Here is a 27,754-nt window from a genome sequence, read left to right on the forward strand (position 1 = left end):
AAACAAAGGCTGCTGAGTTTCATTATATCTGAAGGGGAATTTCAAGGGAGACTTCTGGAGTCCAGATGAACTCTTGAAGAGATGGGAATCCCTCTGCTTCTCCTGAAGATTTATTCCTGAAAGTAATCGCTTTCCCTTTTCAGACGTGTACTTTACACATGGCACACGCCTCCCACTCCAGGCTTTGCTGTCAGCTTGTCCTTTTCACCAAGAACAACTCAGCCTTCCCTAGAAAATATTTGAGCTTGAAGCCTTAAAATCCATTCCTCTCCCAGTTCCTTGTCACATATTTTCCAATACTCGTAAGCTATAAATAGAGACAGATGGAGAGAGAAAAATAAAGACACTCATTCCCTTGCAAACTTTAGGGCCAGAAGAACTTTCTGGCAGGAAGTTATGGAAGAATGATAACTATTTTGATTCTAAAAACTTTTGAGTTGTTCCTCCTAAGTAGGGCCAGCTGACGTGTAAGGCAGTCAGCTATTTTAGTACTGTCATGGAGTTGGCCAAGGAGTTGCTGAAATGCTAATTCCTTCTGACAGAAGCCCTGTAAGTCAACTCTAGACAATTACCTCTGGAGCTTCCCAAAAGACAGACCTCAGCCACGGCAAACTTTGTGTACATACAGGAAGACACAAAGAAGGTGACCGTAACTTGAATATTGCCAACTCCAGGCATGCATAAGGGCTGCTGGAGACAAGTTTTCAGAAGTCCATTTCTAGATACTCGCAGTCTGGAGGAGACTTGTTTTGAAAATGTGCTGCAGGGATGGTTCTACGGAGCTGGTTTTGCCCTCAGATGCCATCTCCATCTCTGGCTGGCTTTTTATAGTGCAGATTTCTGGTCTTCATCAAATTTCAGTGAAGAAAACACACGCTTTTCCAAGCATGCATGGTTGACCATATTTTAAATGTCAAAACTGCTGTGTGAGATAAATTACAATTATCTTAGATTAGATGTAGATTATTTTAGATTATATGCAGTTTACACACAATTTAAATCATATGCAACTCTCTGTTCTGGTGCAAACCTCTTCCTCAGAAGAGGCAGTTAGACATGCAGATAAGCCACTAAGCCTACATTACTGCTGATTGCTTTCACTTTACTTATTTATTTTGTACTGATAAAACAAGCAACTTAAATGTGAAGGATGAAATGCAAGGCTTTTGTTCTGTCAGCCAAGACCACCGTACTGTTTAGTCATCATATCTTCCTAGCTTGGTGAAGACAAAATATGACAGCTTTAGAAATAGGTCATTTGCCAGAATGAGTTAGCACTGTACCTGTAAAGACAATGTTGATGTAGTTGATTGTTTCTTCTTTGGAAAGGAAATAAGAATCAGTCCCTACTTTTACCAACAGAAACTATACATGCTATGGCTTACTGATACATCCTATGACTCTTTCAGAGCTGCCAGAGAGTAGCTTATAATTTTATGTGTGAGCCTAAACATGCTGAAGGCTGCATGCACCCATGTACTTCCAAATTAGAGCAGCAATTGTGCGTGCAAAAAGTGTATTTACACAATTAGGCAGCTGATTAAGCCGGAATGGGTGTCTATCTCTGTATCTACAAGTCTTCTGTTAACCTGTTACTCCCTGAATTGCTTGACATGTGTGATGTGACTGCCATCTCTGTCATTACTGTCCAGACTGCCTGTGTCTCATATCCTGTACTCATACAAAATGCTACAATGCCTTCCACCAGCAGATGTCTCTCAGGCTGTGCAGAAGTGCAGTCTGAAAGCATGTGTGGTAGGACAGAAAAGAAATGGAACAGCTACAAGCCGTACTACAATTCCAGGATGTGACATACTTAAATTTTAATGAATGAGCTTCAGCAGCCTGACTGTTCCACAGGAAAACTGTTAGGGCAAAGCCTCGTTCCATGCATCTCGCTCTCTACGCTAAATGTTGAATAACTCTCACTGTTTAGCATAAGTGTTCCTTTGCTCCTTGAATAGCTGCCACCACTTGTTTGCAAGATGCTCCAGGATTGCTTTCGGCCATACAAGTTGAAAATCTAGACTGTTTTCAAGGGCTGACAGGGATACGTCAGTGTTGCACAGAGTGTACTTATCTATCAGTACAACTACCTGTGTGCCAGAGAAGGTTGAAAATCCCAGCACTAATATACTTTTGGATGCGCTCTAGGAAGAACCCAGATGGTGGTAGGAAACACACAGAAAACAGGGCAGAAAAGAGTTCAGAAACAATCCAGTTGTGGGGTTTTTTTTGTTTGTTTGTTTGTTTGTTTTTTGTTTGTTGTTTTTTTGTTTTTCTTTTTTTTTTCCTTTTAACATGAAATTTTCGAATAGAAACATTAAAAACGTAATCAAGGCTGCATGTGCAGAAAGTATGGTGATGCAGAGCTTGCAAGGCAAAATGCTTTGCTCACACAACAGACCAAGCTGCAGACCCTCTACAACATCAGTAGACAACAGCTATGAGTTGAGTTTCTGGTGAGGGACTGCTTGGCCGTGAGGCTGAGCGCTGCAAGGCCAGAGTTCGTCCTGCAAGTGGGCCATTACTCCACTGCTCTACTGGCAGGATAATCAAGGTATTTGCTCTCCCTTATCAGGGTGTGAGCCATGAAACACAAAAACTGTGCACTCCTGTGCTCCTGTGATCTTCAGGTTCATATCTGCCTCAGCTGACATCAGGACGACTCCTCCATTCTTAGATCAAGCATGTGGTGCATTTACAGGCTCATTACTTCCACATTCTTTCTGTACCTTTCTCCCATACTTTGCAGGATGTCAGTGTTGCTTACATTCTGCTCTATGTTGCTAGAGCCCCTGAGACCGAGTGTCTCACAGGCAAAGTCATTTCATTATTTTTAAAAATAATTGCCATATTGTTACCTTGTAATGTGAATGTCAAAGGGAAGTAAGAAAAGGTGGAAAAACAGATTAATTTAGCAGGCAATTAAAAATCTACCAGTCAGAGTATGGACAAAGGATTGCTATAGCTTAATAAGCTACAGTTCATCAGTTGAAACGTGTTTAACTAAGCAAGCCACAAATATAAAACAGAACAGGTTAATTTAATCTAGTTGTTGTTGTTGTTGTTGTTGTTGTTAAAGGCTTTCTCAGATGATAATAGTGAGCAGAGAGGGAGCATAAAATGACAGCAGTGTGTTGTTGGAAGTTGCATGACTTAATTACTAGCAGAGAAAATTCAGAGAATGCTCATTCCACAGGAGGAGGAAGACTTTAAAGGACACTCAGGCATTCAGCTTCTGTCCATGTCACTGGGAATTGTGGATGTCATTTCCCACTGTGCTCTTTCTTTCTCCAAATCCCTATGAGAAACAAGATGTTCACAACAAAATGGGGCCAGGAATTGCTATGGCAGAGCCTATTCTCCAGCTGGATCCTCAGCACACCCATATGGGCTTGTAAATACATGTTGGAAAAGCCCTAAATGGAGCACTTACAAGACAGAATGCAACCGCTCAAAGAAGATTTCATGGCTGAGGAAATAAAGGTTTTAAAATGTGCCCAAACATGCACATAGAGAAGAGGCTGTAATGGCTCCAGAGAACTGTCCTTCCTCTTTTCCTTCCCCACATCACTTCTAAAAGCAGAGGCACATGCAAACCCAGAACACCTCTCACCTGACAGGGAGCCAAGGACGCTCAGTCCCTCACTGCATACGCTCAGCCAAGAATCTCTGAGCTGCCTTGCAAAACTGCACTCCCAAGGGGAATAAAACAAATGCTTTCAGCGTCTTTCCAAGTATCCTCTGTTGTGTTCAGGCTAAATCTACAAATGAGCATAGATGTATCTAGAGCCTTCAATTCATTGCCAATGCCTAATCACACAGAGCTGGAAACACATTTTTTTTTTTTTTTTCAACCATGACATTTTTTAATTTCACTAATTGAGAGACATATTAAATGTTTGGGGAGTTTGTTTTTTTGTTTGTTTGTTTGTTTTTTGTTTGTTTGTTTGCCATGGGAGTGCCATCAGAGGTTGTGATCATCAAACCAAAGGAGACTTTGACCTAACCTTTTTCATGGTTTATCTCTAACTCCATTGGAAAAAAGGTTTGGTTATAATAGCAAAACTGTTCATGTCAAGCTCTCCAGACAATTCAACAACAGCATTTGGGCAGTTTCAAAGGTTACATTACACTGAGGTCACCTGATCCATCCATTTCATGCTGCATTTATTGGCTATATGAAAGAGCATGCTTTTGCGTGAAAAAGAGCACACTAAGCAGCAAAGCTTCTGCAGGCTCATCACAGCATTATGACACAAAATAATACAAGGAGAGGGTTGTCACACTGTGGTAGTTCAGATTCACCAAACGGTGTACCAAAGAGTACGGTACTCTGGATGCAAGAGAGCCATGGAAAGTGACCACAGCCTTACACTCTTTGTATCAAGGCCAGCCGTTGTGCTCAGCTAGTGCTAAACACGACAGAGTGGCTTCCAGCCTTGACTCCACTGGGAGCTGGCTCCCAGATTTTATAGTCATTCAGATCACACAAACCATTGTCCTGACCCCACTTGAGAGGGGTACCATGGTCTGAAGGACACATTATAGATGCACCTCCTGGTTGTCAAGACTGTTACTGAGATAGAAGCTTAGAACTGCATCCACATCTCTTACAACGCTAGTCCCATTTTGCTTTGTTTTTCAAGAGAGTTTGCATTTCCAAATCACCAAGCAGAAAGCAGGTAAGGAAAAGGGCTTTCCACTTGCTTAGGATGCTGTGTTCTTATAAAATGAGAAGAAAAATGGCACGAGTTTGTGCAAGTCAAGAAAATGAGTACCCTCTATCTGTTAATAATACAGTGTGATACACTAAAACAGGTACTCTTAATATCAGCTTAACATTTGATGGGGAAATGGACAGGACTAATGTAAATAAGGCTCAACAATTCATTTTCTTCTACCTCATTTTCCGAGGTATTCCAATGTGATAATAATGCATGTTTTCATGTAGCTTACATCAGAAAAAATAAATAAATGACTTTTATTACCAAACTACGGAAACACAAAACTCATTTGCAATCTGTCAAGGCAAGTAATCTTGCCACATGACCTAAACCTGAACAGGCAAGGATCTTTGTCCCAATATTTCATAATACAGTATTATAGCAATTTTTTAGAAGTTTGATGATTGGCTCAGAACTATTTTTGAGACAAAAAGAAGATGGATGTGTATTATGCACAAAGCAGATATTTGCTGAAAGTCTGGGTTGGTCTGAAAGTGTGCTTTCTTGAAGAAAGGACAGCTTAAAATTTTCTGCTCATACCTAAGGACACTGACAGACTGTAATTGAGGCAATTTACAAAAAAAATAAATAAATGAGAAGCTTTGTTAAAGTCCAATACCTAAACTTTGGAAAATCAGTTTTTAAAAAAACAAAATTCAGTTTGTTATTTTTTAGAAGGGAAATATTCACTGGTTTTCTATGCTGCCCAAAGTTAACAATAATTTCCACCAGTATAGCTTTCTTGCAAAAAGAGATTTCCTTTCTGTCAAACCCATTTTCAGCTGGAAAAAAGCCTCAACAGAATAACCATGCTCAACAATAAAAGTAATAATTCATGCATCTAGAATACGCTTTCAGCTCAGCTCCTGAAAGCATTCTACAAATAACAGGCTGACTGCACAGAGGCAAAAGAATTACTTCTATTTTATAAGAGAGGAAACACTAACAAGGAAAGGGCCCACTTTTCAGAAGCAAACTCAAAACACTGCTGCTACAGTACAGGGTCAGCCCAAAGGTCTCTCTAGCCCAGCAGTCTTTTGTTGGCATGGTAGGGGAGATGCCATGGTCATGGAAGGTGGGTTGACTAGGGTAAAGCTAATTCTTCACGCTCCAGATGTGCAGATCTCTCTAAATTCCCAAATGAAAGAACCTCAGCTGCGTAATTTTTGCTAGCAGGAGACTGTTTGCATCTATCCCTGGCTAGCTGGGGCTGCCAAGAGTGGATGCCAAGAGAAATAGCTAAGAACAGGTCAAGCATGCACTGTGTAATGCACCCATAATATTCTCCCTGACAGTACATGATGAGGCTTACCTGAATCAGAACTGGTATTTAATTGATTCCCATTTCTGGCATGCACAGCTACCTCTGGTCATGCAATCCACAGCTTAATTATACATTGCACAAGAAAGCTATAGTCTTTTCCATTTGTTTGCTCCAAGCCCACTGCCTGCAGTTTTGCTTACAGTTGCCTTGCTGCTTCTCTAGGAAAAAAACCTTCCCTGTGCACCTGCTCACATAGGATTTTGCAGACCTTTGTGATAGCCCATATTCTTCTTTCTTTTCCAACATTCTTGATTTACTGAGTCAGAAGTCTCTGTGCAAATGATATTCCGTAATTTGCTTGCTCTTTCAGCATTAATAACAGATCTGGTAGTCTCACCATTCTGATGCCCATGGAGAAGTTCCATATTGCCCACAGTAGGACTGCCTGACATGACTACTTTGCTGCATGACAAGAAGCAAGGATGCATTTTACTAAGAGTATTCTGTTCAATTCACTATTTCTCTGATTGTAATGAACTGCTCAAACATAATTCCACTCTCCTACACATCATTTCAGCCTGATTCTTAACTCTACAGGGCTAAAAAAAATAACAAATCAGTACTGTTTAAACATATCATAAACACATCTCATTAATAACTTGAAATGCTTGATCGTGTTCTTGTAGTTCATGCTGCAAACATATCCCCAGGAGTCTTATCCAGCTTGACCTCCTTAATCATTGCTTTTCCTTACAGCACTGGTGATATGGTTTCATAGATATCCATATAGGCCAGCCACAGGCTCAGAAGTGTAGTCTCTGCTCTTGGGTAAGCAACTGTAAGGTTGCACTAGTGCAGAGAACCATACTGCCTGTTCATGGTAGCAGCCTGAATTTTCTCTTCTTGCTGTGCTAAAAGCATGCTGCATAGCATCTCCAGGAGTTATTCCCTGGTTTTGACTCCTGGTGTACTTTCAGCTTGTTTCAGTTTGCTCTGAAGCTGATTTGTGTTGTACTCTGGTCAGCTTGCATTTGAGGACAAAAACACATACTTAGCAATATATAATATTGTAAACTTCTTCTCTCCATGCAAAACAACTTCTCTCAGTAGCAATGATGGGTTTCTTCTCTATGTTTCTTAATAGCGGGCTTTTAGCACTTAAGAGAATTTAGTTGCTATTTGGTAAACACTTCAGCATTTGGCATCTGTGGGAGCTACTTTTCTTTCTTCTTCTTCTTCTTTTTTTTTTAAAGATCCTTCATGTTTCATCTTCTTCTGAACTTCTGAACTGATTATGATTCCTGCCAAACTTACCCACATTCAGTCTGAAATAAGCAAAAGCTTTAGGTAAAGATTAGGGTGACTGATATATTTATTTCAAAGGAATTATTCTTTTGGCAATACACTTCTAATCAAAAGCCAGCTATGAGACATCTGAATTATGCTTGGAGAAGGCTCCACATGAATCTTATTGATCCTGAACTTTTTAATCCAGAAGGTGAAGTATAAAAGTAAAGCATATGTATGCTAGCTAAAGGGGAAGGCACCCTAATTATAGGAATGCAAATCTCAGGGAATATGAAGTCTAACTTATCAGACGGGTGTCTAAACGCACCACTGGTGAGGTCTGCAATGAGCTAAACATATCATGTGCAGTTACCTCTCCTCCTCTTCAGCTGCTATACTGAATTAAAAGGACCTAAAAATATATGGGGTAATTGGATTGAAGCCAAAGAACATGTCTCAACTAACGAAACAGCAGCTGCTTAGAAAAATGGGAAGCCTTACTACGCTTCATATTTGTCTTTCACTTAATTTGGAAAAGCTCTAAGCCTATCTCCTGTTGCTTTAAGCTTTTATATACTAGAATGCAAACATCAAGGAAAAATCACCTTATTTGCTGGACAACTCACTGTGGTAGAGTCAGAACCAAGATCTGGTGCAAGATAAATGGCTCATAAGACAACAAATTTTCATTCTAACAAGGTTTGAACCACAGAAGTCCATACTGTGCGGGGGAGTTGCTATGAAAGTATACTCTCTTGAATACAACACTAACTTTTTCACCATGGATTTTTCTGATATTCTGCTATGACAACACAAGAACCATATAACTTCATGTCTTCAACTTGTTCAGAACAGTCTTCCCTTTTAGCATCTTAAAGGCATACACAAATATTACTGAACAGGTATCCCAGGACCATATAATAATGCAATTTTTAAAAAATACAGTATTTACCAGGGAAGCTTGGATCAAAAAATCTTTAATTGATTTTATTCTGCATTTAGCCATAAAATGCTTACCTAATAGTACACTGAAGAATCAAGATGGAAGTGAAGTCACTGTTTCTGCTCATCAATTACATCTTATGGTATTTCTTGTCACAGAAACTGGGCATGTTTAGGAGAAATGAAGACCAAGAACAGCCACTGAATTAACCAGGTGCAGGCCTTAACCAGTGGAAAGTGAGCTGGTGGAAGAACTCTATCAAGCCTGCCTTCATATGAGAACAAAGTAACTATTTCTGGTTTTACCAGACTAGTGCTAGAATTAGACACAGGCTACTATTTCACATTCGCTGTTCTGACAAATCTGACATTCTTCACCCAAAACAAAATACTTCAAAGGATTTCTTACCAGTCTCACAATGAGACATTTAGCAGAGATACAGAAGCACCAGTAAAAAAGCCAGAAAATAGTTAAATGTTTATTTAAGGCATCCTGGATACACTTAATTAAAGCCTCCTATTGAATTCAGCTTAAACCACACGCAACTAGTTATCTTTTTATATTAAAAACAAACAAACAACAGCAACAAAAAGAATAATTATTGGACTAAAAATTAGCTTAATAATCCCCATAATACTTGCATGTAACTCAATGTGTTCTTTTGAACACCCATTCTACAGAAAAGCCTGTGAGATCTTTAAACGTGAACGTTTGTTTTCAAGGTGCTTACTGCAGAATTTCCTTCAGCATAACATATGTTCCTTCTCCTAACAATACACAATACGTAACATTTCATATCTGCCTTGAAATATTCAGTAAAACAGAAGAAAAGCTATTTTCTTAGTACTGTAGCTTTTAAGTACAGAGTTCAAACTGTAAACTTGTTAGACTAATTCTCTAAGTGTATTTTCGCATTTGTTTGGGATAAGTGTGGCTAGTTATCAGCCAGCATTTCACAGCTGTATATTTTCATATTACAATTCAATGAGATTAAAGAATCCATCCAGAAGTTTTAAGAACGGTAGACAACAACTGCCGATATTACTAAATAAACTAGCTGATTATTAAGCAGAAACTTGACTGCTCCAAGTTTATTTGTATATCCGTGAGTCCTAATATCAAAACCCTAAGACATTCTTCAAGTGTGACTCCAAGTGCTTTTAACTGGATAGATTTTCACTGTAAAACAGTAAGAACATCTTTAATACTTTGTCCCAAGATTAGGAGGTTCTCTTTTATTCTGTGTTGAATACCTGACTTTGTTTTTGAGGTAGCATGCATTTGCTAAACAGCTGAATTTCAGACTAAGCAGGTCAGTGTCTTTGGTCACTACCATGGAAATGTAGCTTGACAGGCATAAGAAATTTCTTGGATTCTTTTTTAAGTCCAGCACTGGTGACAGTTTTTGTTTTTTTTTTTTTTCTAAATTTAGATATGAACCTGGAACTAGAACTTTGCCTTTTCAGATCACATCTTCCTCCACATTCTCCTTGGCATTCCTACACAAAGATTAACCAATGTCCTTTTATTCAAGAATTCTCTTCAAATCAGCACTCTCCAAAGACAAAGAATCTCATTCTGTAAAAGTAGTTTAATGTATCCTAGAAATGGCACATCAAATTGAAAACTTCTCTGGAAATACTGGAATCTTATGAAATACAACATCTGTGAAGCATTAAAGACCTTGGTTCTGAGGTGTGTAAGACAACTGTTCCATACTGTCTGTAAAAAGATGCAACGAGCAGGACACAGCAAATATCAACTAATATTTATATTTACTTTCCGTGCTTTTGATAGTAACTGTCCTTCCTCAATAGCACCAGACATAACTGCTAGAAAATAGCATTTGTGTGTATTAACAGCATGTATAACAGGGCATAACTTGTAATAAACAAGGCATATGTGCTGTCCAGTATTCTTTTTTTTTTTACAAAAGTTTGAATGTTTGGCTTTGAAAAGAAGAAAAACTTGTGCCTAGATAAAAGTGCAGGTGAAGAGATGTCTCACCCCAGTCAAACTGAAATACACTAGAAACAACATCTAAAAAATCACGCATATAACACAGAAATAGCAAAACATTCAATGCTTACAAAAAACACCAAAGTATACCCACAGGAAAAGTACTGAGGTGCTTCAGTTCCCTAACTGTAAAGATTTTTAAAAGTGCCAGACAATTCTTGCTTTGAAAAATACAAAAAAAAAAAACAAACAAAAAAAAAACCAAAAAAACATTGGCTTAAGTAAATGATGAAAGCCTAGACCAGTGTAGTGGGAATTAAAACAGTAATTCCATTATTTCTGTAATCAAAGGCATTAGTGTGGTACATTTTCATAGTTTTACAGTGCAATGTGATTAAGCCTTAATCAGGCTTTCCTACTTGGTACATTGTGCTGTGAACACTTGGCAGCGCAAGTTTGTGTTACCCAAATGAAACGTGAGAATCAAGAAGAAAAAAGAGAAGTGAACCAAGTGATAAACCAGAAAAAATAGCAAAGCTGACTGTCACATTTTGAAACTTATTTTAGCATCTAAATATTTAAAGCTATTAATAAATACAAAAATTACTGAACTTAAAAGCATTGTAAAAATGGGAACTTTTAGACTTAAAAATCCAACATGTGCACTTAGACTCTGAATACATTCTAAAAGCATATAAAACACGTTCTGAAGGCAAACAACACCATCATATTATACAGCCCTAATCTCATCTCATACCCATTTCATTAAAAAGAAACAATATTTCAATCAGCTTCATCTAAAATATAAAAACATCTTCACAGGTTATTATGTATTGTAAGCTACTTATTCTGTTTTCTTTGCCTGTCTCTTCTTAACACCATCACGCGGCTGCTCAGAGGATGACCGGTCACAGACTGAAGAGTCACTGGAAGATGAAGCACCTTCACCCCTTACTTTGGATGGTGGTTTTTGCAAGCCAAAGAACATATGGCTTAATGCAGCCTCAACGGGAGCAAATGGAGAAGCTGTAGATCTTGTCAGCATCATTGTTACCTACGAGAACAGTAGTCAAGTTGCATTATAAGTTTTAATGACCTCACAGTAGTTGAAAAAAAAAGTTTGATGCTAAACCAATGTATGGCACTTCTATCTTGCAAACTGAGCACCAAGAGTCCATGCCGTCAGGAACAGAAACATGCTCACTGTAGCTTGAAGTCAACAGCAAATGCTTCTCTTTCTGACCTACACTTTTAAGATAGCTATATGCAAACAATGTGCACAAGAAAAAAAAAAAATTCTACACAGATTTACTAAAACCATCCTAAGAGTAAACCATTTTTGGTGTCATACAGCAAGGCTTTCATTTGTTTAGGAGAAAAGTTGTGAACATTAGTTTGAAGTCTCAGCTCCCTAAAGCAACCTCTTGAGAACTGAACTTGTAAACTGCTTCAAAGAAGTGAGACTGACAACAGCCACTTTGCTCTCTAGTCTATTCAACAGCAGCTCTGAAGCTTGTAAAATTGCTAGACTTCTGCTAACACACAGGCCACACATTCCTTATTAGCTAATAATGTGGAAGATGAGCATTATCCTAGAAATAAACAAGACTAAGTGAGTCAAGGACAGAAATTAAGTGATGCTGTGTAAAAAAATACCATTATTTACCTTTAATGTATTAACAGCATTATTTTTACCGCATTGTAAGAATATGCATACACAGACAAAAACCTATTTGTTGTTTTTTTTTTTTTTGCAAACCCACAGATGACTGCACATATAAGGCAAGCATTCAGCAGCTAGCAAAAGGCAGAGGAGTGCTTCTTTCCATAAACATCAACTTTCTTTGAGATCATGGTCATAAAAGCCTACCATGCCAACTATTGGAGGCCAAAATTCATGATTCCACTCCACCCCATATGCTGAAAAGTATTAGAATAGGTCTTCTGTTCATGTAAGCAAGACTAAAGAGCTTTAAGACTTCAGCAGAAGCCATCCTCCCCTCCTAGAAGCAAGCTTTATAACTTGTGGTATAATGTCTGAGGACTGAAAAAAGGTTGTTTTTTTTTAATAAGTTATTTTCAACACCTTCAGATTCTTACCTTGGAAACTACAAGAAAGATGGTATATAGAAACATAAGATTGTGTCTTGCTATTGGCAAGTACTGGCTGTGCTGCAGAGTGAAGAGAACTGCTCCTATCAAAGTTACCTTCACAGGGCTGAAAATTAAACAAACAATGTTAATTTTTCTTTCCTACTCTACACTGAAAGATCTAATGGCCTGGAAAACAAATATTCTCATCACGCACAACAATTATTTCTGAATAATGCAGCCAAATAACCTGCAGTGACAAGGTCAAAAATCATAGTGTTATTAAACTATGATTTGCACTTCATATACTATTGTTATGCCTGCTGCATTATAGACATGCATCAAGTTCAGCACTGACTCATACAGCCAACAGATTTCTATATGATAAATACTCCTCAAATTAAAATACGTCCTAATGCCTCTCCTCAGATTCTACATACCGACTTGCTCCTCTTCCTCTTCTCTCAACATGTATTTTACTGAAGTGTTAAATTACAAACTTTGCATTACTCAGACTTGACTTAAAAACACATTCGTCCCCTATGTCAGAGGTGTTACGTATTCCAAGCAGTTGCCAAAGTTGTCAGAGAAGAACCTTGTCCAAATCTAATTCTACTGTGACACTCCACCAGTTCTACAGTTATGATCAGCTGGCAATTGGCTTGAGCTAGGCCTTTGTTACGAAGTTTTGCCAACATAGCTGTGTTAACTTGCAACATGGAAAGATTTACATCTTCAATCTAATTTCAGATGGTACTTCAGCTGACAGGTATGCAGTCAGAAAACATGAGAACTTTCTGTTAAATGAAGTCATGTGAAGAGGGAACACTAAAATACTGGCAGAAAAATTCTATGCATTCTTTACGTTGTACCTACAAAAGAAGAATGATGTTTCTGTTATCACACAGCATTTACTTATAGGCAAATTCTTTCACTGTCTTTGCAGTAAGCCAGATTTTCTGCATCCACTTCCTACTTAGGAAGTCAAAAACAACAACAGCAACAACAACAACAACAACAAACAATCAAAAACTAACAACAAATAAAACTATATAAAAGTGTGGTATCTGTTTACAGAACACTTCATTCAAATTTGTAACTTACTTGTTTAATATTCTGAATCTTCACTTACTAAAACAAAATATAATTTAAAAAAATATTTTTGAGCTATTTTGAGCCACATCAATCATGAAAAAGCAGGATATATGCCAAACTGAAAGTGTTGCTCTGATGCTTCATTTGTAAGTACATTACTGTTACTGACAGTAACTATCTTCTGTAAGTTTGGTGAAAACACAACAACAACTTAGGCACATACTAATTCTAAACACCTGGCATTTCAGAATGAGCCAGCTACTAACAGAAGACATATAGTGTTGAAAGTTTTCTATAAAGGGAAGGTTACTAAGTTGTTTTCTGCTATTCTCAGTTGCTAACGGTGGCTGCAGAAAAGTAAAAAAAAAAAAAAAAAAAAAAATAATTAGTATTTCTAAAAACTGGAGTCACAGGGTGAAGATCAAAAATATTTTATCAAAAGAGCTTATCTCAGCTTATAACACTGTCTTGTGCCTGCCTAGCCTCTCTCAATGTTTATTTTATTGTTTAATCTGAAAGTCGTGCAATTTTCCCATTCAGCAAGAGAAGAAAAATTTCTTGTTTTTCAATATAGCAAAGATGTGTTGCTGTATTTTTGCTACAGTGAATAAGCAGTTCACGCTTTCTCAAATAATCAGAATCTGTGGAGAACACTGCTGGCAAAGAAAGTAAGAGAATGCTCAAAGGAAGCCCTACTGTAGATGTTCAGAATGTGCACTAAAAATACAGACTTTATTCATGTATTTGTGGTACCACTGGCTTTCCATTTTAAACTGAAGACCAGGTTCCTCCATAATGTTTATGAAAATAATTTTCCAACAACTTCCAGCCATTGTTTAGTCATAATTTTTATTGACTTTTCCCCACTTGGTATTCTCGTGCTGTAAACCCAAAATGACAAAAATATTTGCTAAAATTACCTAAAGACCTACAACCAAGCATTTATTATAAACATTTCTGTTCGGGTTTTGTTTTCTTTTTTTTTTCTTGTATTTTTAAATGTGAAGTGTGTGTCAGTACAGGAAGTTAGTAAAACAGTAGTTAACATACTGCATTTGTTTTTAAAAAACTTACTAAGACATCTTCAGCAGTTCATTGGTTTCAGGTTTCCACACTCCTCTCACCAACTGCTCAAAGTTGGAGATTAGGCCACTACCAGCTCCTGAAATTCCAAAGATTAACATTAAGCCTCCACTGGCCTGCTACCACTGCTGGACAGCCTACTGTTGCTCCAGCAAAACTTGTTAAACCAGGGGCCAAATGTGGCACCCAAAGCTCAGACTTAAAGATATTAATCCAATCTTTCATATTTGCACGTCTTGAGTGACCAATAGGAAATTTCAGAGCTTTAGCTACTTAGGAAGAACACCAGGTTCACCTTTATGCAGTAATATGACATGAAACACTGATCACTGCAAACAAGTGCCTAAATAAAATAAATCATTAAAGAAGCTTATACTATTCCATTCTTCTTGTTAGCAACTAAGTATAGAGAGTGTGAGTACGAAGTAAGAGGACCCTCTGCAAGAGTAGATGTGTGTTTTATGTTACAAAGAGGCAAAACAACGTGGTATTATAGATTCTGGCCAGTAAGACTGATCTATATCATCAACTGAAAAAGTTAATACAATAGATCTTCACATTAACGCATATTGTTTCCTAAAGCCCAGCAGCATTAAGCAAATAGAATCAAGATCTGCAGTACTACAACCTGAGGCGGTTCTAACTTTGTCACTACAAATATAGCTGTTAGGAAGGTAGATTTCAGACAGCATGCAGGTTAGAAGGGTAAGTCCTGTGTTTAAAATAAGCTCAAGTTAGCAATAAAAAAGCTAAGAAAACAAGCTCTCTTCTTCATCCACGTGTAAGGAAAACAGTTCAGAGGACATATGCTTTTGGAAAGGTTAGCAACAGCAGTGAAGCTACATGGAAGATCTACTTCTTCATTGCCACCAACTGCCCATCCTAGAAGTCCTCACAAGACCTTCTGAAAGGATAAGATGAATTTCCCTCAAAGTCATTCAGTGTCACTCTTACCCAGGCAGAAAAGCTGCTGCACAGACTTCTCCCTCGGGGGAATAACAGTTTGTATAAGGACTATCATATTCACCACAGCAAGGAACAGTGCTAGAGTTATGCTGAAGGGACAGGCATTTAAATAACACTCCAAAATATCATAACTCATCAGAAGAAGATGTTATGTGTGTTACCTCTGGCCCAGCCCACAGCTACCATGACAAGCCAGGCATCTTCAAAATGACTGTCTGCATGCGCAACGCCAGCCACTATTTTCCAAGTCCTAGTCACTTCTTTCATTCCTGCAACCACAAGCCGAAGAGGCAGAAAGGCAAAGCACTGGTAGAATTTGTCTTGTGGGCAGTAAAACACAAGATACCTGAAAATCATATTGAGAAAACCAGTTACCAGTGTTCAAAAATTTCTGCTAACAAATTCACTAGATATTTCCTGAATGTGAATAGCAAAACTTGACACACTACTGACAGCTCAGTTTCTTCTACTGCAGATACGGAACAAATCACTTTTGTTGCCTCACTGTCCCACCTGAGAATTCCTTAAAGCAATCAGAAAAAGCTTTAAATTTTCACAGAATATTTCAAATTGGAAGGAAACCGTGTGAATCATTGAGTCCAGCTCCTGAAACTTCTTTCAGCAAGGGTTCTGTAATTTACATACCATATTTGGATTGTTCAAACTATTAAATTGCTGTATTTTTGTTTTTGATTGTTTTTGTTTGCTTTTTTACCCCCAGAAGTAAGACAGAGTGATAAATGATGTGCTGACATTATGCTTCCCCCCGAAAGATGTATGGAATTAGGTAACTTAAGCAAGAATGCCTCCACTAGTTAGTATCATACTAGACAAAAAATGCACAGCTATTTTCAAACCCTTACACATCTTAGTAATTCTAGCTTTTCCAGCTTGCTGGTTACAAGCATGTTTCCTTCTTCAAAGTCTTAAAAAAAAATCTAAAGTTATACTTAAAATTTAATATATATTTTTTCTAATCTGGTTGTTCTCAGAATAAAGATATCTAACAGTGAAATCCGAAGTTGACAGTAAATTGTGATTAGATTATGTGATATTTTATCTCCTCAACCATAACCAAATTTCAGTTCTTAAACAAACACTTAAGGTCCACTGAGGAAAAAAAAAAAAAAAAAGAAAAAAAGAAAGAAAAAGAAGAAAAAAAGAAAAAAAAAAGGCTGAAGGATCTACATTATCTCAGAATGGAAATAAGGCAGCAATAAAGATGGAGACAACCTTTAAATGACAGGAAGATTACTTCAATTTTCTGAAAGAAATACCTGCTTCTTGGCTTAGGCTTCTGAGCTCAATCCAGTCTACCAATAAGTAGATTGGATTGAGCTCAAAAAGGCCGTATCTTTTCCTAGTTTTCTCAGGCAGCAAGGTAGAGATGCACCTCTTTCCCTAGTTCACTTCATCAAAACGATTAGCACACACCAGAGCCAGGAAGAGTCAGTCATGTTTCTTGGTTTGAGGTTAGAAAGTATGAGAACACTTGGGTGTTTTTCTAGAAATAATGTCTGTCCTTAACAGCAGAATGCCAGGATGCTTCCTCCATAGGAAGGCACAAGTTAGCTGAAGTCATATCCTAGTTATGCATTTCTTTTTGCTGCAATGTATTCATTGCTATGAGCTATCACTGAAAACATATAAAGTTTTTGTCTTCATGGCCTCCCAGACTGAAGTATGTAAAAACTTTTTCCTCAAATACATGGAAACTACAGGACTTTACATAATAGCTAAGTATGGTTCCTGCACTAAGTTCTAGCATCATTTTGAACTGTTTAAATTTCTTCCTTTATCTGCTATTGTAAGTTCAATTGCCTTTGCAGCAACCAAGCTTCAGCTGGTATGTCATGGATAGAGCACACATTTTAATGGCTACTGCAAATAGCTATTCAAGCCACATAATCAATACACAACACTAACCAAAATTAACTTGCAATTGCAAAATGTGTGTTTATGACATCAGACCATAGATAACTGGATTGAATTCAAATTGCACCGCTACTCCATCACATTTGTCTCTAACTTCTGTTAGTAAAGCTTTCAAACAGTAGATGTCGCTGTCCTACAGACTATTTAGGAGCATTTCTTGAGCATAGCACAACACCTTTTGTTTTCCAGTTTTATGTGTGATCTGAGGAATTTTGCTTCATGTGACTTGAGATCAAGAATTAATTGTACTAATGATGAAAGAACTCAAAACTAAAAGCTTAATAAGTTTCATAACATTCATCGGTTCTTATTAAAACCTCATTTAATTTCAGCATAGCAAGTCATGTTTTTCCACATTAAACTGAATGTTCATAGAATCACAGAATCACCAAGGTTGGAAAATTCCTAAAAGATCATCCAGTCCAACTGTTCACCTATTACCAATAGCTCCCACTAAACCATGTTCCTCAACACAACATCCAGTCTTTCTCTGAACACCCCCAGGGTCGGTGACTCCACCACCTCCCTGGGCAGTCCATTCCAGTGACTGACCACCCTCTCTGAGAAGTAATACTTCCTAACATCCAGCCTGAATCTCCCCTGCCGTAGCTTGAAACCATTCCCTCTAGTCCTACTACTAATGACACGAGAAAAGAGGCCAACCCCCAGCTCAGTACTGCCTCCCTTCAGGAAGTTATAGAGAGCAATGAGATCTCCCCTGAGCCTCCTCTTCTCCAGGCTGAACAATCCCAGCTCCTTCAGCCTCTCTTCATATGGCCTGTCCTCCAGACCCCTCACCAGCTTTGTTGCCCTCCTCTGAACGCGTTCCAGGGCCTCAATGTCTTTCTTGCAGTGAGGGGCCCAAAACTGGACACAGTATTCGAGGTGCAGCCTCACCAGTGCTGAGTACAAGGGAATAATCACCTCTCTGCTCCTGCTGGCAACACTGTTTCTGATACAAGCCAGGATGCCATTGGCCTTCTTGGTCACCTGGGCACACTGTCGGCTCATGTTCAGCCGAGCATCAATCAATACCCCCAGGTCCATTTCCTCTACAGTCTTCCAGCCACTTCGCTCCAAGCCTGTAGCGTCAACCGGGGTTGTTGTAGCCGAAGTGCAGGACTCGGCATTTGGTCTTGTTGAACCTCATCCCATTGGCTTCAGCCCAGCTCTCCAGCCTGTCCAGATCCCTCTGTAGGGCCTCGCTACCCCCAGGCAGATCCACATTCCCAGCCAATTTGGTGTCATCTGCGAACTTACTGAGGTTGCACTCAATGCCCTCATCCAAGTCATCAATAAAGATATTGAAGAGGACAGGCCCCAGCACTGACCCTTGGGGAACACTACTCATGGCCAGTTGCCAGCTGGATTTAACTCCATTTACCACCACTCTCTGAGCCCGGCCCTCCAGCCAGCTCCTTACCCATCCAAGAGTGTACCCATCCAAGCCACGGGCTGCCACCTTCTGCAGGAGAATACCATGGGAGACAGTGTCAAAGGCTTTGCTGAAGTCTAGGTAGACCACATCAACAGCCTTTCCCTCATCCAGCAGATCGGTCACTAGATCATAGAACGAGATCAGGTTGGTCAAACAGGACCTGACCTTCATGAACTCATGCTGGCTAGGCCTGATCCCCCGGCCATCCCGCACATGCTGCGTGATCTCCCTCAAAACAATCTGTTCCATAACTTTCCCTGGCACCAAGGTCAGACTAACAGGCCTGTAGTTCCCCGGATCCTCCCGTACAACCTTTCTTGTAATTTGGAGTCACATTGGCAAGCCTCCAGTCTTCTGGGACCTCACCACTCAACAAGGAACGCTGATAGATGATGGAAAGTGGCTCGGCTATCACCTCAGGAATTTTATGTTCACCAGGAATATTATGTTCACCAGGAATGTTATGTTCCCTATACCTGTCCTTCTGTCCGAGTTTCAGCCGTGACATAATTTCCTTCTAAAGAGTGCCTGGTATGATGCTACGGTTTGGTTCTAGGAGAAAAATAACGTTGATAACACACCAATTTTTATGAATGCTACTAAGCAGTGTTGTACAGAGCCAAGGCCATTGACAGTGAGGGGCCCAAGGTGATGGGAGGGAACAGTATCAGGACAGCTGATCTAAACTGACCAAGGCAGTGAAAGCTCATCACACTCTTCCCCTGCTCAGGGACTAGCTGGGTATCAGTTAAGAGGGTGGTAAGCAATTGTTTGTAAATCATCTGTTATATACATTCATACATACATACATTTTTTTTGTTATAAATATTATTCTTTTCCTTATCGCTATCATAGCAAATAGTTTTAGCTCAACCAACAAGTTCTATGGTGTTTTCCTGTAGTCTTTCCCCCACCCACTGGTAAGGAAAGGATTGAGTAAACAACTATGTGGTGCTGAGCCATCTGCCAGTTAAACCAGAAAAGCCCATTTGACACCCAACATGGGGTTTTTCACAGAGACTGGAGTAACCACAGGACTGGTTTCGAGGGTCATGGCACCTGCAGGGCTTATCAGAAGGACTACAGTAACTGCAGAGTCTGTCACAAGACAGTCAGAGCAACTGCAGGATCTGTCGCAAGGGTTGGAGTGGCCACGGGGTCCATCATGGGCGTGGGAGCATCCACAGAGCTTGCTGTAAGAGTTGTGACCACCCAGTTCCTTGGGCCCTTTGCTGTGAAAGGTGTTGGCTCTGTACAACACTGCTTAGCAGCAACTACAAACACTGCTGTGTTATCAACATTGCTTTTCTCCTAGAACTGAAACAGAGCATCATACCAGACACTCTGAAGAAAACAATTTTGTTCCAGCTGGAAATAAGACACCTCCTAACTCAAATATTATTTGTAAAAACAGAAGCTGATTCTGTAAACACTTTACCAATACATGTTTAATTGTGGGTTATTCATCTGATTTGCTTAAACTTGTCTGCATCTTCCAGTGCAATATGAAGACCAGAAGACTAACACAGATACGCATATGTAGATATAAACACTTATTTTCATTTCTGTGATTTGCAATTGTAAAACTTAAGAGGCAACAAGGAATGATTTCAAGCAGCTAATACTCCTGTAAAATAGAAAACCACTGCTGCTCACAAATTTTGTTAAGTTTGAGGATTCCTCTTAAGATCAACACAACAAACCGAACTCTCAAATATATGACTTCCACTGCAAGGCTACCTTCACATTAAAATAATTACAGTACTATTTTTGAACTCCAAAAGAGGCCAAATTGCTGGCATGTTCACACACTTGACTTCCCCATTCAGCTCTCTACTGGCTTTCACTACAATCCCATCCATTTACGAAAGCAATATGGGAAAGGGCAAAAAATAGAAAAAAGGAGTCAGAAAGAAAACACTGAAGAGAAGAAAGAGTGTCCATGTCTTAGCTCCACAGCTGAAGAAAAGTTCAAGAACTATTTCAGCCATGTTCTGGTCTTCAGAAACTACCACTAGAAAAACCAGATAGCATTTGTGACCTCTCTGTATCCAGGAAAGCAATAATCGAAATCTCTTTTATTCTGGAGCATCTGTTTGACATGGAATACCATAAAAACATAAGGAAAATGTAGTGACTGAGCATTTCATTATAAAACAATTTGTAAGAGTTGCTTTTTTATGAGCATTTCACTTCTACAGAAAGGGTTCAAACCAGCTATTTTGCAACAGTGACTTCTCTGATGAAGAGAGAACATCTAAATCAAAAATATTTCTAAGTTAAGCTGAATGATATAATCTTATATTTACAGTCAATGTAGAGCTTCCTCAGAATAAATAATACTAATCTGACTCAATTGTGGCTGCTTACCAGACTGAAGATGCCAGCAGAATATTTGTGGTCTTTGCCAAAAATGCTACAGGAGGTTCTCCAAGCATCAAGGAAGACAAAACAGATCCACCAAAGCAGCAAAGCATAGCACTAAACCAGCAGGCAACTGGACTTCGGATTGACACTTCCACAGCTCCTAAAGCAAAGAGAAAAGATATGCAAACAGAAGCAAACATTTGACAATTGTGTTACATTTTAAAAGACAGTGTTTTTCAAGTCACACAGTCCTACACTGTTCCTTCAGATCACGAAAAACCCAACACAAATCTGCAGGCCTTCAAAGGAGAAGTCTTCGCTAAATGCAGACTTCCTGTGACATTGACTTAAGCATGCATTACCTAAATAAAAGTGAAAAAATGGCATAGTGTTCTCTAAGCATCTTTTGTGGGTTGATTCAGTCTATCTTGCTACCAGTAAGCAACAGCTTTCAAATAATGGCTTGAGAGGGTTTGTTTAAAATTTGTTGTAAGGTTGCTTTTGAATTTTTATTAAGAATATGTAATTGCTTTGCTGACCTCAGCAGGACTGGAACTAATACAGGTACTTTCTGAAGATTGTTCTACAACTTCTATTTCTGCTCTTTAGTGATTATGAATTCAAGTTCACTGTTTTTCTTCTTAATACCCTCCAAACAGTGTTCACTGGGTAAAATAAAAGCACAAAATAATTGTGCAAATATTGTTTCATCTGTAGTCCTGAACAGCCAAAAATGTTTGCCCAAAGACATACAATATATTTAAGCTTCACTTGTTATTAGAAGCGTCACTGTTTCATCTTCAAAATCTTAAAAATTAATTGCTTTTTAAATTGCAATTCAACCATTCTGGTAGAGTTTTCAATAGCAGAAGATTATGTTGGAGTAAAGAAAAAGGAAATGTCAACCATTTCTAAGGGGAAAAAACACTTTATCAAAGCCAGAAATATATTAAAATCATTGTTTTGACTATTTCTTTCCACTTTAGGAGTTCACCACTTACAAATCTCCCCCTTAATATAAGACGCAGGGCTTAGTTTGCCTAATCTAACTGCATTTTTCATAGTCCAAAGGCTGAAGGTCACAAAAGCAATGAAAACTAGTGTCCACCCCAAAATGAAATGTAGCATTTGGTTAATGATTCAGCAGAACCATTTTACAAGCATTCTGTGGGAAAAGAAGGTTCTTATCAAAACCAGAATGCCCGAATATATCAAAGAGAATACAGCCCTCTCAATGTAATTCCCTTTAGACAAGACTATTAACAAGATTGCTCCAGTTTTAAGTACTGGTACAGTATTACAGCACAAAGAGATCATGTACAGGAGATGCATCTGAAATTTTACAGAGTAGCAAGAAAACCTGAACAATGGCATCAGCCAATGTAAATCATGAATCGCTTGGGATCATGCAATGCAAGGGATATATATATTTCTCAGCAGTTGTGTTATGCAATACTTTAACTCCTAACCTGATGCAACACCAAAAGTAATCTGCATAGTAATCTGTTTTTGAAGCAAAACTGGTAACCGTATTATCATAGGAGGTTCCATATGCAAAAATTACTATCCTCCAGACCAGGTGCAAAATTAATCTTACATTTCATCCATCACCAGGTGGGCCTGCACCAACTTCTCCTTCATTAGCATGGCATTATCAGAGAAGCAATCATCTTAACATCTTACTTGTGACCTCCTGGAGAATATTCAACTGTGCTCCTCCCTCCCCCGACACAGCACAGCTGAGAGTTAATGAAAAGAAAGCTTCCTTCACCTCACCAGCTGTTTGGCAAGATTACTGACTGAAGGAAAGGAAACCACTTCAGGTGCTGTGTCTTCCTGAAAAAATAGGATTTTACTGATGGAGGAGAATTTTCTTAGTTCATACATCATTATTCGAGTAAAAAAAGTTTATTCCAATTTAAAGCCTATATTAGCACCTAAATTACATATGGGATGTAACTTTCAGAAAATAAACAGAGTTTTAAGTAGGTCACATGTTTTTTAAACGAGGAGTCATTTATATTTGTCCTCGAGTGTGCCATGAAAAACTAATGAGGCATCATACAACCATGCAGGATATCATCTGCTAAAAGGCCACCAGTCCTGCAAATGGTATATTTTAGAAAGCAAAGATAAGGTTTCAAAATAGAAGGATTATCACTGAATGCAGTGATAAATATTATTTCTAGGTGATGTTAATAAAAAGCTTTGCCAGCTCATTCTGTACATAGGTTATGATCTGCTTTAAGCTTCCTAACGTGTTATGAACAGGCAAACAAGAATACATACCATGAATACATCTAAAGATCAAAGCAGAAGCACATCCAGAAAAGTTATCCCAGCACTCCAACTGAACTGTACATACTGTGAATTAAGCTAGAGCACTTACACAGCCAAATTTAATCTATCAAAAGTATGCCAAAAGCATTAGTTCTCCTCAGATAACTCAGATTCCATCTCAGCAGACTTCCAAGACCAAAACTAGCACATTCCTTCCAAATGCTGCATATCCACAATCCTCAACTTCTGTTTTCTTCTGCTACCCCTTTCCTTCCACCTCCCCCAAGAAAATATGGCCCCAAAAACTCCCCTTCTGGAGTTTTTGCAGTTAATTAAGCAACTCCAACTGTACTGAGCAAGAAATCTTAGCTTAATGTGCAAAGCAACACACTGGTTATCTCTGCTATAGTTCATCAGTTCTCACAAGAGAGTGAGAAAATCAAGCTAGAAGGACTGGGAAAATTCCCAGTTAGTATGTGCACATCCATCATGGAAATACATCTAATCTGGTGTGTAGCAGTTACTAATTTAATGAAATGCCAAATGAGACAAAACAAACTTGGCTGTGATGTGACTGCACGCTTCCTGTGCCATCAGACAGTTAATTGATACCCAATTATCCATGAGTAAAAGAATAACTGAGTTTCTGAGAACACACAGAGCAGTGAGGCAGTGAGTCACCTTCCCCCGACCTGTTTAAGAACAGAGTGGATGTGGCACTGAGGGACGTGATTGGTGGACATGGTGAAATGGTCTGGTGCTTGGATGTGAACATCTTGAAGGTCTTTTCCAACCTTAATGACTCTGTAGTATAGTATTCAAACTGTTTGCAAGCAAGCAACAGACTAGCATGCAGTCACTGTAACTACTGTTATTAATTTTGAGTATTAGGGGATAGTCAAAAGTTCTGAACTTTACAGCTACTAGGTTGAAAATTAAATTTAAAAAAAGCACAAACCATCACTTTTCCTGTCCTGAGGTGATGTCACACTGAAACTACACTACACTGCATACCATGAAATTGTAGAATTCTCTATTCTTGGAGATGTCAGAAGGGTGACTAGCAAAACTACTATCCTGAACTTCCAGAGGGTGGACTTTGACCTGTCCAGGATGCTTGTAGCACAGATCCCTTGGGAGTCACTCCTTAAGGGTATGGGGGGCAGGAAGCCTGGATGCTCCTCAAGATGGAAATCTTAAAGGCACAAGAACAGGCTGTCCCTGAATGCTGCAAGGCAAGCCATAGGGGAAGAAGATCAGTGTAGATGAACCGGGAACTACTGTTGAGACTCTGGAAGAAAAAGAGAGCCTATGTCCTCTAGAAGAAGGGACAGACTACCTGGGGAGATTACATGGAAGTTGATAAGGTATGCAGGGAAGAAGTTAGGAAAACAAAAGCCCAACTTGAATCTAGATTGGCAACTGCAGTGAAAGAGAATAAGAAATCTTTTTACAATTATATCAATGGTAAGAGAAGAACCAAGGAAAATGTCCATCCTTTACCTGATGCAGCAGGGAATGTGACCACTGAGGATAAGGAGAAGCCTGAGGTCCTCAATGCCTTCTTTACATCTGCCTTTAATAGGCAGATCAGTTATCCTCAGGGCAGTCTGTGCCTGAGTCTGGGATGGAATGCAGAATACACTCCTGGTAATTCAGGTGGAGACAGCTAGAGAGCTCCTCCTCCATCTGGACTGCCATGAGTCCATGGGACTGGATGGGCTCCACACTTGGGTGCTGAGGGAGCTGATACGGGTGATTGCCGAGCTGCTCTCCATCTACTAGCACTCCTGGTTATCTGGAGAGGTACCAGAGGATTGGAGGCTTGCCAATGTGACTCCCATCTACAAGAAGGGCTGTAAGGAGGATCCAGGGAACTACAGGCCTGTCAGCTTGACCTCAGTACCCTGGAAAGTTATGGAGCAAATCATCACATAGCATGTGTGTGGCATACAAGGGATCAGGCCCAGCCAGCATGGCTTCATGAAAGGCAGGTTGTGCTTGACCAACCTCATCTCCTTCTAAACAGCCTGATAGAAGAGGGAAAGGCTGTTGATGTAGTCTACCTAGACTTCAACAAAGCCTCTGACACAGTCTCTCACAGTATTCTCCTGGGGAAACTGTCTGCCCATGGCCTGGACAGGTATACTCTTCTCTGAGTAAGGAACTGGCTAGAGGGCTGAGCCCAATGGGTAGTGGTTAATGGAGTTAAGTCCATCTGGTGACCTGTTCCGAGTGATGTCCCCCAGGGGTCAATACTGGGGCCTATCTCCTTTAATATCTTTACTGATAACCTAAATGAGGGGACTGAGTGTACCCTCAGTAAGTTTACAGATGACACCAAGTTGGTAGGTGGTGTTGATCTGCCTGAGGGTAGGGAGTCCTTCAGAGGGATCCAGATAAGCTGGATTGCTGGGCTGAGGTGAATGGGATGAGGCTCAACAAGGCCAAGTGCTGGTTCCTGCACTTTGGCCACAATAACCCCATGCAGCGCTACAGGCTTGGGGCTGAGTGGATGGATGACTGTGAAGAGGAAAGGGATGAGGGAGTGTTGGTTGGTGCTTGGCTGAACATGAGCCGACAGTGTGCCCAGGTGGCCAAGAGGGCCAATGCCATCCTGGCCTGCTTTAGAAATTGTGTGGCCAGCAGGAGCAGGGAGGTAATCACCACCCTGTACTCAGCACTGGTGAGGCCGCACCTCAAGTATTGCATTCAGCTTGGGCCCCTCTCTATAAGAATGACATTGAGGCCCAGAGAAGGGCAACAAAACTGGTGAGGGGCCTGGAGCACAAGTTTTATGAGGAGCAGCTGAGGGAGCTGGGATTGTTTAGGAGGAGGCTCAGGGGAGACCTCATCTCACTCCACTACTTCCTGAAGGGAGGCTGTGATGAGGAAGACTTTGGCCTCTTCTCCCAGGCATCAAACAGGACCCGAGGAAATGGCCACAAGTTGTACCAGAGGAGATTTAGATTGGACATAAGGAAAAACTTTTTCTTTCAGAGTGGTCAGGCACTGGAATGTCTGCCCAGGGAGGTGGTGGAGTTACTGTCCCTGGCAGTGTTCAGGAGGCATCTGGATGAGGAGTTACAAGGTGTGGTTTAGTGGCTTGTGACAGCAATGGTGATGGGAGGACAGTTGGATGAGATGGTCTTGTAGGTCCTTTCCAACCTTATGATTCTGTGATTCTATGATTCTAAGAGTGCTGCGGAACAACTCCAAACATTCAGCTCCTCCCACAGGTGTTCATTCCAAAAGAACGTCTAATGGCAGTGCATTATCACTGCCTTTAGATAGAAAGTTCCTCTTTAAGTTGCAGTATTAAGTATTAAAGTGTTGTGTGTCCGTACCCAGAAACAACTTCAGGTGTAGCAACAAAGCTTGGTGAAGATGACAGCACTTTATGTTGGCCTTCACAGCCTGCTAAGTGCACTCACTCGGCAGGAAGCAAACATTCACCTTAACACGCTTCACAAGTGACCAAAGAATTAGCTCTCAGTAAGCAAACAGCGCTGCAGCTCCCGGTCAGCTCCACAACTCACAACGCCAGCTCCGTTCCTTGAACGGAGTCACTCCACAGGTGGCTAGGCTAACACAAGGCGGTCTCTATGCTTAGGACAAGAAGAAGCGGGTCTAAGGATAAGAGTGGCAGTGGAAGCGATCTGCTGGAAAAGAGCAAGCGGCTTGAAGCATCGTGCCTGCGTGCGCCACACAGACAGCCACAGGACGTCTCTCCCACGCAGGGGCACAGCGCGACCCGCCCCGCTCCCCACGGGCCCCTCGCCCAGCGCCGTTCCGCAGGGGGCTCCGCCCCGTCCCGCTCACCCCGCTGCTCCTTCAGCGCCATGACGGAGGCCACGTAGTGAGCCAAGTCGAAGAAGGGGAACATGGGCAGGCGGGAGAAGAGCAGCGGCACCTGCCCCAGCTCCATGGCGGCAGGCGCTTGTGAGAAGCGTGACCCTCGCCGGGAGCCGTCGGAGGGCGGAGCGGCGGTGCGCTGGGCCGGGTCTGATCTGATCCCTACGGAGGGACGGGGCCGAAAGGGGGGTGGGGGAGTGTCCCTCCCTGAACAGTGAGCGGGTGCTTTCTGGCTGAACTTTATTTCAGTCGTTTTGCTCTCGGTTTCTTCCTTTCTATGCTTGTGTGCAGACACGAAAACCAGTTATTTTCTAGAGCAGCATATCTCCTTCCACAGCTGATGGGTGGTAAAACGTGATACGTTGGTAGCTGCATCCTCTGGCAGAATATCGGTCGGTATCGTTTTGTCTCCCGCTGAGTGCTGACGTGTTCCTATGCAGCGGCAGAGGATTTCCTGGCTG

At 40.3% G+C, this 27,754-nt stretch overlaps 1 protein-coding gene across 1 annotated transcript; it reads right to left on the reverse strand.

Annotated features, from left to right (window-relative positions):
- Positions 1-10,468: 10,468 nt before the first annotated feature.
- TMEM38B (transmembrane protein 38B) lies at positions 10,469-27,386 on the reverse strand. The gene is made up of 6 exons (XM_072359925.1): positions 27,261-27,386; positions 21,162-21,318; positions 15,580-15,764; positions 14,444-14,531; positions 12,284-12,401; positions 10,469-11,237 (listed from the first exon to the last, which is right to left on the reverse strand). Exons 1-6 carry the CDS (start codon positions 27,364-27,366, stop codon positions 11,028-11,030), a joined length of 864 nt encoding a protein of 287 aa, XP_072216026.1. The 5' UTR covers positions 27,367-27,386; the 3' UTR covers positions 10,469-11,027.
- Positions 27,387-27,754: the final 368 nt, after the last annotated feature.

Source organism: Excalfactoria chinensis, chromosome Z (assembly GCF_039878825.1).
Source record: "Excalfactoria chinensis isolate bCotChi1 chromosome Z, bCotChi1.hap2, whole genome shotgun sequence".
In the NCBI taxonomy this organism is placed as follows: domain Eukaryota; kingdom Metazoa; phylum Chordata; class Aves; order Galliformes; family Phasianidae; genus Excalfactoria; species Excalfactoria chinensis.